This window comes from Micromys minutus (genome assembly GCF_963924665.1).
Source record: "Micromys minutus genome assembly, chromosome: 21".
NCBI lineage: Eukaryota > Metazoa > Chordata > Mammalia > Rodentia > Muridae > Micromys > Micromys minutus.
The window spans coordinates 18,484,277-18,500,428 of record NC_137956.1 but is presented as its reverse complement, the minus strand read 5'-3'; the positions used below and the strand labels follow the sequence as shown (position 1 = coordinate 18,500,428).

General features: G+C 44.3%; 1 protein-coding gene across 1 annotated transcript; it reads left to right on the top strand.

Moving 5' to 3' along the window:
* Positions 1-12,629: 12,629 nt before the first annotated feature.
* TENT5A (terminal nucleotidyltransferase 5A) lies at positions 12,630-15,184 on the top strand (the record flags this gene model as incomplete). Its single annotated transcript, XM_080934533.1, has 3 exons — positions 12,630-12,649; positions 12,840-13,383; positions 14,408-15,184. 3 exons carry the CDS (start codon positions 12,630-12,632, stop codon positions 15,182-15,184), a joined length of 1,341 nt encoding a protein of 446 aa, XP_080790659.1.
* Between the last annotated feature and the right edge of the window lie 968 nt (positions 15,185-16,152).

Sequence of the window (16,152 nt, the reverse complement as noted above, 5' to 3'; positions counted from 1 at the left end):
AGGTCAAGTCCAATGTACTTTAGTACATCTAGGTAGAGACTCATTAAGATGACCTGCTTTGAGAGAGGTCATTCAGTCCCATATTAGACAAAGTAAAAGAGATGTGTGGTACTTAACCTGGTGCAAGGTGCATCTTTATTACTCACAGTGGCAATCATGCAAACTTTTGAACACTTTGAAATAGTCATAACGTGGTACATGATGTTGAAGAGTTCAGGCTGCATTTCGAGAAAATTCAACAAAGCTAGACTCGGGACCTTAGAGAAAAGAAGGCCTAAATAAAAGTAAGATTTAAAATTTCCTCCTGTACATGAAACTTTTTGGAAATAGCCAATATTCTAGACAGGTAGTATCTTATGGAAAGGGGGAAGAATTAGCTACTGGTGACTATCAGTATATAGTTGAATAGTCTTTACAAGTCCTCTACGTCAATACATTCCCTGGTTGCATACCATTTTCCTATGTTAATGGTTCAATCTTATTATGCTTTTTTAATCATTCAAAGGTTATTCTAAGTCCTATTTTAAAGAATAGCTAGAGGATAAATATAAGAACTACTGTCTTAATTATTCATCTCAGTGCTATGGTAAAACACCCAGACAAAAAGTAATTTAAGGGAGGGCTCCTTTTGGCTCATTCCAGAAGGCACAGTGCATCCTGCTGAGGAGTCATGGAGTCAGGAGTTTGAGGCAGCTGGTCACAATGATTTCCTAATCAGGAAGCAGAAGGAGATAAGGGTTGGTGTTTTCCTGACTCTCTCCTTTTGATCTAGTCCAGGACCAAACCCCAGAGAATTATTCCACCAACTTTTAGGATGGGTTTCATATCTCAGGTAAACTTCTCTAAATAACCTTTATTCCCCCCTCCGTTTTTTTCTTTTTTTTTATTGGAAATTCTCTCCATTTACATTTCAGATGTTATCTCTTTTCCACAATCCTATCCCCCCCCCCCTTGCCTCCATGAAGGTGCTCCATCTCCCAGCACCCTCTTCCACCTCAGTACCTTGGCGTTCTCCTACACTGGGAAAACAGGCCTTCACTGGACCTCCTTCCACTGATGTCAGAAAATGCTATCCTTTGCTGCATATGTACCTCGGGCCATGGGTCTTTCCATGCAAACTCATTGGTTGGTGTTTGAGTTGGGTTCTGTGGAGGGTTTGGTTAGTTGATAACTTTGTTCTTCCCATGGGATTTTGAACCCTTTCAGCTCCTTCAGTCTTTTCTCTAGCTCCTTTGTTGGGGTCCTCCTGTTCAGTCTGATGGTTAGCTGCAAACATCCTCCTCTGTATTGGTATGGTTCTGGTAGAGCCTCTGAGGAGGCATCCATGTCAGGTTCCTGCCAGTAAGCACTACTTGGCATCAGCAATAGTGCTTGGGTTTATTGGGTGCATATGGGGTGTATCCCCAGGATGGTTTCTTGGGTATTCTGAGCTTTTTGGGCTAGTATCCGCTTTATCAGTGAGAACATACCACGAGTGTTCATTTGTGACTGGGTTACTTCACTCAGGATGATAGCTTCAAGTTCTACCCATTTGACTAGGAATTTCATGAAGTCATTGCTTTTTATAGCTGAGTCGTACTCCAGTGTGTATATGTACCACAATTTCTGTATTCATTCCTCTGCTGAAGAACATCTGGGTTCTTTCTGGCTTCTGGCTGTTATAAAGAAGGCTGCTAGGAACATGGTGGAGCATGTGTCTGTTAGTTGTTGGAGATTCTTATGGGTATATGCTCAGAGTGGTATAGCTGGTTCTTCAGGTAGTACTATGTCCAATTTTTTGAGGAACCGCCAGACTGATTTCTCTTCATAAATAGTCCGGAGGCTGCCTTTAGCAAGATAATCATTTTTTTGGTTGTTGTTGATGTTAGATTCAGTTAAGTAAACAATTAATACTAACCACAAATATGCTGTTTTAAAGTACAATAAAATATAGCATGCAAACCTGTCTTTTTTTCTTGGGTGTGCTTTCCTAGCAGGCTCTACCCAATCTTTGTTGATTCCTTCAACTTTAGTTGCTTCACAGCACAGTTGTATACTTGTGTGTGGATACATAGGTGCAAGAAAACAGAAAGCAATTCTAGGAAATGGTATTATGACTTTGCATGCTTAATACTGTACATTAGTCTACTTTATCGGTATTTCTAGGTAAAAGTACCTTTCATTCAAAGGACTGCATAATCCTTATAGACTATGGTTTATGATATGGAATCTAAACTAGAATCTTCATTTATAGTTACATACTAATGCTGGCTGTATAACTGGTCTCCTTTATATTTTTCTGCTCTCCAGTCCTACCTGCATTTAGAGACAAGAGTGATATTCAAATTTAAGTCATTTCATTTTCTTGTTTATAATCACCAATGACTTCTTAAACTTAAATAAAACCCGACTCCTCACTACAACCTCTGGGATCTGACCTTTGACTTTTGCTCTAATCTAATCTCCTGTCACCACCCCCTTCCTCTGGGTGCTCTGTCTCCAAACAGTTTGTTTCAGTTCCTCTAGTAAATAAGATTGTTGCCTGCCTGGGTACAAATTGCTCCCTAGGTTAGGACTAGTCCCTAACTTCTCCTTTAGTTCTTAATTTTTCTGTTCTGTTCCTTTCTTTTTAATGTGGATCATCCCTTTTTAATTATCTCTCTCATCCCATTAGCAAACATCAACCACACTGAGGAACATAAGGAAAATATATGTTAGCCAGAAAACTTTGTTCAAATCATTGGCAAGGTTTCTACAGCAAGGAAATAGTCTTTTGTGGCACGATCACATTCATTTTAGGATTGAGAACTTGGACTTGACAATGTGTCTTTATAGGATTCATCATGTGTGTACCTTTTCATTTCTGGTTTAATATTAAGCTACTTTTATTTGGAAAAATTCTGCATGTCACCATTTTGTTGAAATGGATGAAGAAAAGGTAGGGTTTAGTTTCCCAGAGGCTGAAGACTTATAGACTACCAGGTCTTAAAAGTTGCAGGAAGAGTAACCAAAACTACAGAACTCCACATACAGAAAAGCAGTAGTTGGAGATTGCTGATATAGGACTGATAGAACTCCACACTGGAGGTTCTAGTGACATAATGTTGTTGATTCAGAACTTAATTAGAGGGTGGGCACATTCTTAAAACATTCATATCCTAGCTTTGGAGGATCTTCCTGACATGAAGATAACTTTTTGGCTTTGCAAAAGCAAAGTACTATTAGAGGACCCATAAGTTCATCTGTTCTAATGACCGATAGTTTGTGTTTGTATCCTGGTAATTCCAGGTCTATCAGCAGATTATCTGTGCACTCTGGACCAGCAAGCAGAGAAAGATGGAGATTCAGAAATATATCTGCCTTTGAGTTCAGGAAGGATTTAGAAAAGGCAACTTTATAAGAACATCAAGATGAATGCCATGAGAGAGAACTCCTCAGAGACCAAGATTTGGTGCCTTACAGGCCTGGTCCCTTGAAGAACCTCAGTGGCTTGGGCTGGTCCCTCCTACTGTTGCCCTCTGCTCATCAGGTTGGCCTCCATCTATGCACAGTTGGGCAGTCTATGTGCCTGGAAAGTTCTCTTTCAATTTGTTCTTTTGTGAAAGTCTTGGGCTTATGCCTTCTCAATCCAGCTTTGGGGAAATGGTCCCTAAGATACATGTACCAGGTGTTGCCTCCAATAGTGCCCATCTTGCTGGTTCCCTACAGTTCCTTAAAAATGGTTGTGATGACTGTTCTACTCATGTTTCCTGAGTATCAATGTGAAGAGTTTGCAACAGTCTTGTGCAATGAAGTGTAGTGCGATATTAAAAGGACAGGTTGTTATAAGCTCCCATAGGAAGAATCTATTTAAGGAATGAAAACACGTTTATGTCAATGGTTTCTGCCATCCAGTCCTTGATGTAAAGACCTAAACTCCTTTTTTTAAAATGTTTAATCTAAAAATTTATAATTAGATTTGTTGAATTTGCTCTTCCCAGACAGTTTCTGGCTTTTCCACCAAGAAATGTGATATTGCCTCTGAGACTTCACTCTAGCCCTTGAGTGCATTGACTTTCTCAAGAGGCCATGCAATCCACAGACGAACACAAGCAATGCTCTGGGCATGTCAGGAAGAGAAGATGCTAAGCAAGACAACATCTTCCAAAGAAGCATTTCTATCTAACCTGTTGTCTTGCAGTTTTCTTGGTAAGTGAAGCTATGGTGATCCTGCCCACCCAGTTAGCCAATGCAGTGGTATTTGACAGCCCCATTTTTGCCAGGGATAATGGAAATAATTTTCAGTAATCTTAACAGAAATCTGGAAAAAGTTACAGAGCAAAAACACTACACTGAAACCAAAAGCTCCCAGTTGCCTTATTTTTTTTTTCTCTTTTAGTGTTCTAAGAAGCCTTTGTCCTAAGAAAAATTAAACACACCATCTTATCATGCTCATGGATTACTCAATTCCTTCACGAGGTGCATGTTTCTAAACCCAGTAAGCGTGATTCTACCACATTTCAGAGATATCTTACTGATGAAAACTTTAGTATGCTTCCTGGGGAGTGTTAACTCTGATTCCTTTCTAATTCCTACTGCTCCTGATAGAGACTTTGGAAGATGATCCCTTGTAAGATGTTTTTATGGTGTTAAGATCTACAACTTCTCTCATTACATCTCAGCTAATGCATACTCCCCTGTACTGCTTTGCTTCAGTCAATAGATCAAGTTAGGATTTTCTTGAATCACATTAGTAAAATAAATGTGGGCATTTTGGGTCACCACACACAGAGTGAGTCTGCAGCTATTTTGTCAACTCACACCTGAGGACCTTAGGCTTGTCAAGGTGGTGAATTTTCTCTTAGAGTCTGACTTGCAGAACTTATATTCTTAATTAATGGTCTACATCACAGTAGGTTCAAAACTTGTTTACATGCATTTTGTACTCAAATTATCAGAACTTCTGATTTTTTTAAAAACTTGATAACCATAATGCATGCCAATTTTCCTCACAAATCACATAAGGTGGTACATAGATGCGCGAAATACCACATGACTCAGGTATGGGAGAAAATGTGTCTTCTGCAGCATGCACAGAGTCACCTGTAAGTCATACACTCTCAGGATTAAGTGTCTACAACTGGTAGTGGGTGGTAGGTGTTCGAATTTGGATATGGTCTGAGGCTGACCCTTCAAATTTCAAGTGATGCTGGAGTTTGGATGAAAGTCATTTAGGAAGAAGATGTAGTGAAAGCTGATTAGGCCTTGGGCCCTTGAATCAATCACCCTGGGTTTTAGGTCTTCAAGGTCTCCTCTTTAAGCATTCCTGTACCGAAGTTGCAGTTGTGACTCAGTAAGAGACCCTTTCTGGGAGTCAAGTAAATGGCCCCAGCTCTCAGAATTTACCCATTTTAGCATTTCAAACTGTGAGGTAACCAAGTTCTTTTCTTCACCAAACCTGGGCTATGCTGTTTTGTCAACAGAAAATGAATTAATGCAATAACCTGTTTAGCATTTATAAGCAGAGAAGCATATATAAAGGAAGCCAGCTTCCAGTGAGCATTCAATATATCAGTTCAGGTTCCAGGCAAGAACTGGTAGATGCAACATCAAGATGAAATGAACATGCCTATAGAAGATAAATCATCTTCCACAAGGCAGGGGTTGCAAATATTTGGGGATGCGGTCCTCTGAAGAAGGCAGAATGATTGAATGGTAGTTTTTCTTTCTCTCCACCACAGTGTTTTACGTGTGACATAGGGCAAGCATCATGTTTTGCTCAGAGAATCCCAACATTTTTCAGTACAAGCGTACAGAAGGAAACTACTGCAGCTCAAAAGAATTGTTCATTGATCCAGACCTGGAATTTGAAAAGATAACAGGTACATTTTTAGTTTATATATCACCAAATGAATGTAAAATCTGAATCCTTGTCTTATCTGGAGTAAGGACAATCGTCTGGTGCATGGTACTTACAAGACAGACTGAAATAGTCAATATTTTGACAAGATGTCTACATGGGAAGAAACACTGGCAGTATCAGCATCAATGGCAGTATCAGAAACTCGGGGCTGATAGCTTTGATAAAAGATTCTACAAAGGGGCAATCGGTGTTGAAATGAATGTGATGTCATAAGTCGTTCCAGCCACACTGGTACCTCATTGTGGAATTTTGTAAATTCATTGATCTACAGCTGTGAATAGAGTTATTTTTCTGTGGTTACATAGATCAAAGGAATACACTTGAAAATAACACCTTAGGACACTTTTAATGAGAGACTCAGCAATCCAATAGTGAGATGTAGCCAAGTCAGAGGAACGCCTGAATAGCTAAAGGGTCCTTCTAAAGGTAGATGAGCATTCCTGGTTTTAAATCTACGAACAAATATAAAATTCTGCAACATGGTCCCTACCGGAAATTGTGCAATGTGGCAGAAATTACCCATTTGATCCTCATTTCTACTCTTTAGAAGCAGTAGAACAGTTCTTGAAGACACAATGATGTACTTTAGAGGAAGAAGGGTCAAAAAGTTTTAAAATGGTAATTGTTATCATTTTTGATGACAGCTACTGGTTACTGTGATAGTTTGAATGACAGATGTCCTCAGACTCTTCAGCATTTGAATACTTGGATCTCAGCTGGTGGAGCTGTTTGTGGAAGGCTTAGATTGTTCAACTTTGCTGGAGAAAGTCAGTGCAAAATACCACACCTACATTCTGCTTGCTCCTTCTGGTTTGTGCTTACAATTTAAGGAATGGTCACTCCCTGCATGGGCCACTATTCCTGCTGCCTGCCATGCCTCTTCATCATGACAGGCTTGTACCTCTCTAGAACCATAAGCCAAAATAAATCCTCGCTGCTATAAATTGCCTTTGTCATGATACTTTCGTCATAACTACAGAAAGTAACTAATGAAATGACTAATGACATTTTAAATAATAACTTATAATGTGATTTTTAAAAATAGTTTAGAAATGTTGTATCATGGGATGTTGCTAGTCTTTGATACATGTATTTTCTTGAAGAAAAACAATAAAAATCTTTTTGTTGTTGCTGTTACAAGCACCATTTAGTTTTCTTAGAAAGAGTTCCTTCTGGAAATTTTAACTTCTACATAGAATGTTGTGATAAGTCGTTATTCAGCCATTGGTAACTGGGGAGCAAAGAGGTCTCTGGGAATCTATGAGATGACACCTATGTGTTCATGATTGGAAAGGAAGCTGTTCCTCACTAGTCTTCTTTTTTTATTATATACTCTGTATTTACATTTGAGATGTTATCCCTTTAGCCTGCCTGCTCTCACCCTCCCTCCCCCTCCATTTGCCTTCACAAAGGTGTACTCCCTTCTGATCCCCCTCTTCCCCTCATTGCCTTGGCATTCCCCTACATTAGGGAAATGTGTGCTCTCTGGAACAAAAGTCTCTTCTCACATTGATGTCAGACAATGGTATATTCAGCCACATATGCAACTGAATTAATAGGTCTCTCAAAGTGCACACAGAGGTTGATGTTTTACTCAATGGGAGTTTCAGAGGGTTGGGTTGGTTGATAATGTTGTACTTGCTGGCAGAAAGCAGACAGAGATGTCCCCTCAGGGACTATGCTAGAGTCATATAGATACATCTGAGCAGGCTTGCAGCTAACCATTGGTCTGAACCTGGGGATCACAATGAGGGTGCTAAAGAAAGGACCTAAGGAGCTGAAAGGGGTTCCATCCTCATGGGAAGATAACAACATTATCAACTAGTTGTCTTAAATGACTGAGATTTGCTTTCTGAGTGGGGCAGGTGGTCAGAGCTCACATCCCAGCTCCTAGTTTTCTTCTGTGAACGCTGCAGCATGCTGCCACAGGCTGCCACAGTGGGTGGCAATGGTCAAGGGACAGAAGCAGCAATGGAGGGTCATGAAGAGAAGGAAGGAGCTGGAATGGAATGACCAAGAGAGCAACAGAGCTATGGGAGGCAGACTCGGCAGAGGAAGTGAGAGAGATGTGAGAGTCTGTAACGGTGCTTTTCTGGATTCTCCTTTCTCTTCTGCTTCTGGATATGAGCTTGGGGAATTGTTTTCTGTTTGTTTACTTCTTATCTTCAGAAGCCATCTTTGGGAAGATATGAATCAGAGAGAACAAGAAGAGAAAAGTGGCTCCATGGCCAGTGTACTTGGGCCATCTCCAAACCTCCCACTGTGTTTCCTTCCCTTTGTGAGGGTTTTCTGCAAACTTCCCTGTTGAAGCTGCTGGCTTGCTAGCTCTTCCTGACTGCAGAGGGTTTTGTTCTCTGCTTGGGGTGGGGGCTTTCCCCCATCAGGTCATGGTACAGTTTGGCTCTTAAAGATTGAACACGGGAGCTCCCAATGTTATGCCAGAATGAACATCTACTACTTGGAAAATAATAAAGTACAATTTCAGGTTAATTTTCAACTTGAAAAGTGTATCAGAAGACAGGGAGAATGCCAACCTATAGGACTCCAGAGACTCCCAGACGGATGGATGAGCTAAGGCTCTGCCACCTCTCTAAGACACGTGATCTTCCAAGGCTTTCCTATTCCAATCCAGATAATAGGGATATAATGTGCAAAGCCGTGGTTTGGAGAGAACTTAGTTTAAGAAATAACATGTTTAAAATATTGAGCATACTGTGTGATTCACACTAGCATATTCAATATTACTAAGGTCAAAATTGAACTTTCTCTTACAATGCTATGTCTGGATTGATAGTTACTATACATTGTAAATCAAGAACAACTAGTTATAAATGATTTTTTTTCCAAAAATCTCTATTAGGCTTTTCATTAAAAAAAATTTTTTTTCAGATAAAATATTTTGCTTTCTCGAGAAGTAGTGTAAATACATGACTTTAGCTTTGTGGTGGCTTTAATACTTTCAGATTTTTTAAAAAAATTATACAAATCCTCTTCCCATCATATTTCTCTCTGCGTATGTGTGTTGTATGTGTTTGTGCGTGTATATGTGTGTGTTTGTGTGTGTATGAGTGTGTGTGTGTATGTGTGAGTGTGTGTATATGTGTTTGCATGAGTATGTGTGTATGTGTGAGTGTGTGTATGTGTGTGTACATATGTGTATGTATGAGTATGAATGTGAGTTTATGTGTATCTGTGTAAATGTGTGAATATGAGTGTGTGTGTGAGTCTGTGTGTGGGGGTGTACATGCATAGGTGTATAATACAGTTGCCTATGGAAACTCTTGAATCCCTTGCAGCTAGAGTTTCAGATGGTTGTGAGCTGCCGGATATGGGTATAATTAACTAAGCTGGGGTGTGAAGGTGTTCTCTGCAAGAGTGGTAGGTGCTTTTAAATGCTGAGCCATCTCTCCAGCTCCGTGTAGTGGCTTTAACCTTATTGTATTGTCATTGCTCTATTTGTTTCTATTTTAAAGGAGACAAACTAAATTACCAAATAAGCCCAGAAGCTAAAGCCTTCTACCCTTCCTCCAAAAGTCAAGTCCGTGTAAATCTAATACCAGAATAACTGTGCTGTGAAGCGTCTTGGCTGTGAATGTGCTGGGAAATACAGATTTATTTATTTATTTATTTATTTATTTATTTATTTATTTATTTATTTATTTATTTATATTTCCATTGGCCATAAACAGAAAGCAAGTTAGTGCCTAAGATTGCAAACTTTGCAGTTTTGTGTAAGGATGGCTGCAACTTTGCCGAATATAAACATGACCTCACTTTGACGACAGAAGAGGGACAATGAAGAACATGTGCTTCCATTCAGCAGTGTGCAACCAGTAGCTTGTCTATGCAGCAGGCATATATTAATCCAATAATTCAATTGTCTTCCGTGGCACTGCCAAGAGTGAGTTGCCCCAGATGTCCCCATGTGGGAGGCAGGCAGGAGGGTCTAGTTAAGCCTGGCAGCGTGGAACGCTCTGTTATTAAGGAGGTGTTATCCACAAAGAACTGCCAGCTACAGGAAATGGGGTGTCCTCCACCACTGCCTGTGGTGGGTAGCTGGGACTCTTCCTCAGCACGTGGCCCTCCACGATCTGCCTGTCTCATCCAAGTCGCCTGTTCTTGGGAGAGACCTTGGGAGCAGCTGTAAAGAGAAGGGTGCCCATTCCTGAGGGTGGGAGTATCCCCACTTAGAGAACAGAATGCAACTACCCATGAAGTGGAAAACTGGAAATTGGCTGGGTCCCCTTGTCAGGATCCCCTCCCTGGCAGCTTTCTAAAGAAGTCGAGCCCTTCAGCTTCATAGGATGCATTGCAGGTGTGAGCAAAGAGCTCACGGGCTCACAAACTACTCCAGTTTCAACTTTGTTTTTCTCAGGTTTTTTTTTTTTTTTTTTTTTTTTTTTTTTTTTTTTTTTTGATGGATGGAAGCCACTTTGGTGTTATTTTAAGAAAACTGAAAATTATCAGTCTTTGAAAATATTTCCTGATACCTTATCAAGAATATATTTTTATTTCCTCTCTCTCTCTCCCTCCCTCTCTCTCTCTCTCTCCCTCCCTCTTTCCCTCCCTCCTTCCCTCCCTCCCCCCCCCCGAAATTAAATTCAGAGCTAGGTAAACACTCTATATTTGATTTCTTCTGTTTCCCTTAAGAAGGAAGAACTAAGCCAGGGACATCTCATTCAGGTAATGAAGCCTAAATAACATTCACAGTCAAATGCGTGTGCAAGGCCTGATCCCATAATGCTTGAGAGATGAGAGTTGTGAATTTGGGAAGCGATCATTACCTCTTAATCCCTTTATTTCCACCCCCCTCCCCCGGGCACTGAAGGCCTTCTTGACCCGAAGGCTGTGAGGTGTGTGGGAAGAGCTAAGGGTGGAGCTCATAAATATAATCACGTCACTCTAGTTGGAGCTACCCAGCAAGACTATCACATGCACACCTGTGTGCGATTGTCTCTCACACACAGACACAATCTCATATATACAAAATGTGTTGCTAGGCAGCGTTCAAGGTTGGACACGTCCTGAAAGGAAGCGGTGGGATTTGAGAACAATGTAGGGGTCCAGGTATACTTAATCGCTCAATCCAGTTTGGCCTAGGCCCTTCCTGTGCTAATAAAGCCAGGTCTCTAGTCAAGTTTCTCCGTTTTGTGGACTCAGAGCTCCACAGGGCACCAGCAGGGGGCGGCGTTGTCACGCAGCTACATCTGCGTGGGCGACACCCCTGCATCCCAACCCCAACTCAGAGCCGCACAGGTTGGGCTTCTAGGCCAGGGCTCTCTAAATTCAGAGGCTGGTTCTCCGAAGTAGTCTAGGATCATGGGGGTAATGGCTTGTTCATTTCAGGACCTCTCCTCTCTACCCTGACTGCCTCGGCCCTCAGCCTCTACCTGAAGCAAGGACTGCAAAGCATTTCTTTGGAAGGAGGCGGCAGGCGGTGGAGGAAGTGGACAAGCGAAAGCAGGGAGCTTTCTAGCAAACACTGTGGTGCCAGAGCGCGCAGATAACCTTTTCCAATCCTTAAGCGCTAAGCTGGCGACTGAAGCTGGAGGGGAGAAACTTCACGTCTTTTAAATTTGCCCTTTATAACGGGTAAGAAGCTAGCTAGACTCTACCTAGATCACTGACGTTTTATTCACTTGAGAACTGAGAACCTTGGAGACTGACAGAAACTTCGCTTCTCCTCCCGGGTCTGAGCCGGAGGACCGCCACCCTGGCGGCCGCTTTCCCGCACTGCTGGGGTTGCGCTCCGAGACCCCGCCGGCTGGCCGCGAGCCCGCGGAGCTGTGTGATTGGCGACGCGCGCCTGCTCAGCGCGCGCGCAGCAGCTGGACGCGCACTCTGGCTGGCTGGCATCCGACTTCCCCAGCACTTCTCGAGGTTTCCAGAATCGAAACTCAGTTCTCAGTAAGCCCTCCCCCTCCCGCACAGAGACTGACGTGCGTGATCAGTTGCCTCTGGAGACCCCACTTGGCCCAGGGTCCTTGGTGGAAATCGGCGGTCTACCCACAAACGGACACTGTTGGGGGAACCTCCAGGAGACCCCGAGTTACGCGGCAAATGACGCGCTACACCGGGCCAGAAGGCTAGGCTTGGGAAGTTTCAATGGTTGCGTGATTTTTTTTTTAAAACCCTGATCCAGTTTTGATGGCCATCTATCACATTTGAGGCAAAGTGTCTCCTCTTTAGGGGTGTGTGTGCGCGTGTGTGTGAGTGTGGACGTGCAGAAAGGGATAAATCTACACACGTAGGAGCCACAGGCATCTGGCTGTGCACATAGCCAGGGGCTGCGCACCTTGGCCTGCCTCCAGCAGCTCGGAGCTCCGGCGACTGTCCACCCAGCGCTGGGGGCGGTGCTCTATGCAAATAAGAGGGTGTGGCGAGCACTGCGCGCTGGGGCCCCCGGAAGCGCGGAGAAGCCCGGTATAAAAAAAGTACTGAAGACATTTTCCCCCCACACAACTGCTAAAGCTCCAGAGACGCGAGTGCGCGCGGTGGCATCGGCGGCGTCGAGAGCCGCCACCTCCGAGACCACCGCTGCGGAGGGCGCGGGCGGGGCGCGGGCAAGGGGCGGGAACGCTCAAGGGCGCGGCGGGGGTCGGCGCGGACAAGTCGCGGGCCGCTGCCGGGAGCGCACTCGCAGCTCCTGCGAAGTGTGTCCGCCTCGCGGTTCCTCGCTCGCCTGCGCTCCTAGAAGGGGCGGCCGCCTCCAGGTGACACAGACGGGACTCTCGCTTGTGCTTTCCAGATGCATCAGAGATACTTTTGGTGCGGGGCTGCTCTGCGGGGCGCGGCGCGCGGCTGGGCATTGGGGTTGGTGGGGGGGGGCTACTAAGGGCAGCTCATGGGACGTCATGATCGGGGAGGGTGGGGGAAGCCCGGGGCCCCTTGGCGGGACCCTAGTCCCCGCACCCGCGCACCTCCTTGCCGCTCCCCTAAACCCACTCTTTCCTCTTAGGACTGACCAAGGCCAAGTGGCGTTCGGCGGGCTCTACATGGCCGAGGGCGAAGGGTACTTTGCCATGGCAGAGGACGAGCTGACCGGCGGCCCCTACATCCCTCTGGGTGGTGACTTCGGCGGCGGGGACAGCTTCGGCGACTGCTGCTCGGACTATTGCGAAAGCCCCACGGCGCACTGCAACGTGCTGAACTGGGAGCAAGTGCAGCGGCTGGACGGCATTCTGAGCGAGACCATCCCGATCCACGGGCGCGGCAACTTCCCCACGCTCGAACTGCAGCCGAGCCTGATTGTGAAGGTGGTGCGGAGGCGCCTGGAGGAGAAGAGCATAGGTGTCCGCGACGTGCGCCTCAATGGCTCGGCCGCCAGTCACGTCCTGCACCAGGACAGTGGCCTGGGCTACAAGGACCTGGACCTCATCTTCTGCACCGACCTGCGTGGGGAAGAGGAGTTTCAGACTGTGAAGGATGTCGTGCTGGATTGCCTGTTAGACTTCTTGCCCGAAGGGGTGAACAAGGAGAAGATCACACCGCTCACTCTCAAGGTAAAGCCACCTGATGGGTTTGGGCACAGCGGCGGGCTGGGGGCGGGGAGAAAGCAAGCCTGACTTGCCCTCTCTGCGGTCCGTATGGCCATAGTTAGAACGTTTAGTTATCTTTTTATTCTTTATTTTTTTCACGAGTAAACTAATGTGTGTGAGTGCTGTGGAGTGTTTTAGTTTCCTGGGAGCTCCAGCACCACAACTCCGTTCTGCTTCCTCCTCTGCGTTTCCTTCTCTTCCTTCTCTCTATGGTTTAACTCTTGCTGTTCCTTCCTGGACTCCTGTCCAGGGGATTATGTGATTGGCGGAGGGATGGGATGATGTAAATAATTTTCTTTGAGTCATCTTGTGATCTAGACTTTGGGAAAATAGCAGCCCGAAGCAGAACTGAGTCAATGGGTTTTTACTGTATTGGAAAATGTGAATAGATTCCTACTCTGGATTCAACTGCCTTTAAGATATTCGGTGCTGTTCCCTGTTAATTCGCGAGTTGGGGGGGGGTGTAGTGGTGTGCCCCTACCCTTCGATTTAGGTGGCATTTTGTATAATTAATTAAAGTTGTCTGAAGGCAATTTAGTCCCTCTTTGGCTGTGACTGTAGAGTGTCACTGGAGAGACAAGGCAGGCTGATAAGATTGATTGCCTAAGGGGGAGGAGAACTGGGTGGCTGGAGACAAGGGCGACAGGGGCGGACTAGCGACACTGTCTGCCTTTCTGTGGATGCTAGGTGGATATTGTGCCTATTAGACCATCTTCAAAAAATAACATTTGAAGTCAGACATGACAACAGAAGGTCTCAGTTTGCTGCTGCGTCTGCCAAAAGCCTCAAACTATTACTTCTAGCCTCTTCCCCAGACAGCAAAACTACTCGTTAAATATATTCTTCCCCTGTTTTCCGAAGACTGTTTAAGCTTGTAGGTAGTGTTTTGCTGAAACTTAACAAAACAAAGAGGAAGGAGCAAAATAATCCTCAGCTGCTTCCTTCTCCAGCTTTGCTCACTTTCTTGTTTTTATCTTTCACATCGTAGGAAGCGTATGTGCAGAAAATGGTGAAAGTGTGTAATGATTCTGACCGGTGGAGTCTTATATCCTTGTCCAACAACAGCGGTAAAAACGTGGAGCTGAAGTTTGTGGATTCCCTCCGGAGGCAGTTTGAATTCAGTGTAGATTCTTTTCAAATCAAACTGGACTCTCTTCTCCTCTTTTACGAGTGCTCAGAGAACCCAATGACTGAGACATTTCACCCTACCATCATCGGCGAGAGTGTCTATGGGGATTTCCACGAAGCCTTTGATCACCTTTGCAACAAGATCATTGCCACCAGGAACCCGGAGGAAATAAGAGGGGGAGGCCTGCTTAAGTACTGCAACCTCCTAGTGCGGGGCTTCAGGCCTGCCTCGGAGGAGATCAAGACCCTCCAGAGGTACATGTGTTCCAGGTTTTTTATTGACTTCTCCGACATCGGAGAGCAGCAGAGGAAGCTGGAATCCTACCTGCAGAACCACTTCGTGGGCTTGGAAGACCGCAAGTATGACTATCTCATGACCCTTCATGGAGTGGTAAACGAGAGTACGGTGTGCCTGATGGGACACGAAAGGAGGCAGACTTTAAACCTTATTACCATGCTGGCCATCCGGGTGCTAGCTGACCAAAATGTCATTCCTAATGTGGCTAATGTCACTTGCTATTACCAACCGGCCCCCTATGTTGCAGATGCTAACTTTAGCAATTACTACATTGCACAAGTTCAGCCAGTATTCACATGTCAGCAGCAGACCTATTCTACCTGGTTACCCTGCAATTAAGGATTGTCAAAAAGAAATGTTCCAGGGGGAAGCCATTTCAAACAAGATAGGGGGGGAATAAAAAAGAAAAAAGAAAGAAAGAAAATTTATAAAACAAGGAAAGGGGAGTGACCCAGTCCTAATTAGGGATGTGTTTTGCTCACTGAGGGCTTGCTCCTGATTTTAAAGTTGGAAATGCTTTTGGCTCTTTCCATCCATCGGTAAGGGGAGCATGATCTCAGCTTGTGACCCTCTCCACCTATGGTCTCTACCCACTTGGATTGTATCTTGAAACAAAAGAGGCCTGTTAGTAAAAGCAGCCAGGTTCTCCCAAAAATAACAAAAGAATTTTTTAAAAAAATTTAAAGGCTCGATTTTGACAATATGGGTTTGCAGCAACTACTCCCATAGCTTTGCCGCCGGGAACGGGAGATGGTGGAAACACTTTGAGGACAGGAAGATATAGAGGAGGAAGAAAGCCTTGCCTATCACAGGAGGAAGTCAGAAAGTAACCCGAGAAAGCAGGGCTGCTGGTAGGGATTACCATCGGTCTGGCAGCAAGGGCTCTCTTTGGAATGATTCTTTTTTCCTCATAGAAAGAGCTCAGTCCAATGGAACAGTAGGTAGGTTGGTGCTGTCCTCATAACAAACAGCAGAACGTAAGGATGACACAACCCTTTAATTCCAGCTTCGTGCGTAGCTTGCGCTTCTTCTTCTTCTTCTTCTTCTTTTTTAAATGTGAAGACGCAAGCAAAAATCAGCTGTAGCCAAGAAAACATGCTCAAGGACCAAAGATTTAACAGATAAAAATTCCCAAGCAGAAGAGATAGAGCAGGATATATAAAGAATTACTATATTTGTCACACGCCAGTACACATCAAAGTGCCTGTTGCTTTCAGAAGATTTGAAGCGGAAAAGGTTATTTTATGGTTTAAAAATTATTTTATTTTATCAGGGAAATAAGAAAAAAATAAAGCTTAAGAAGGTGG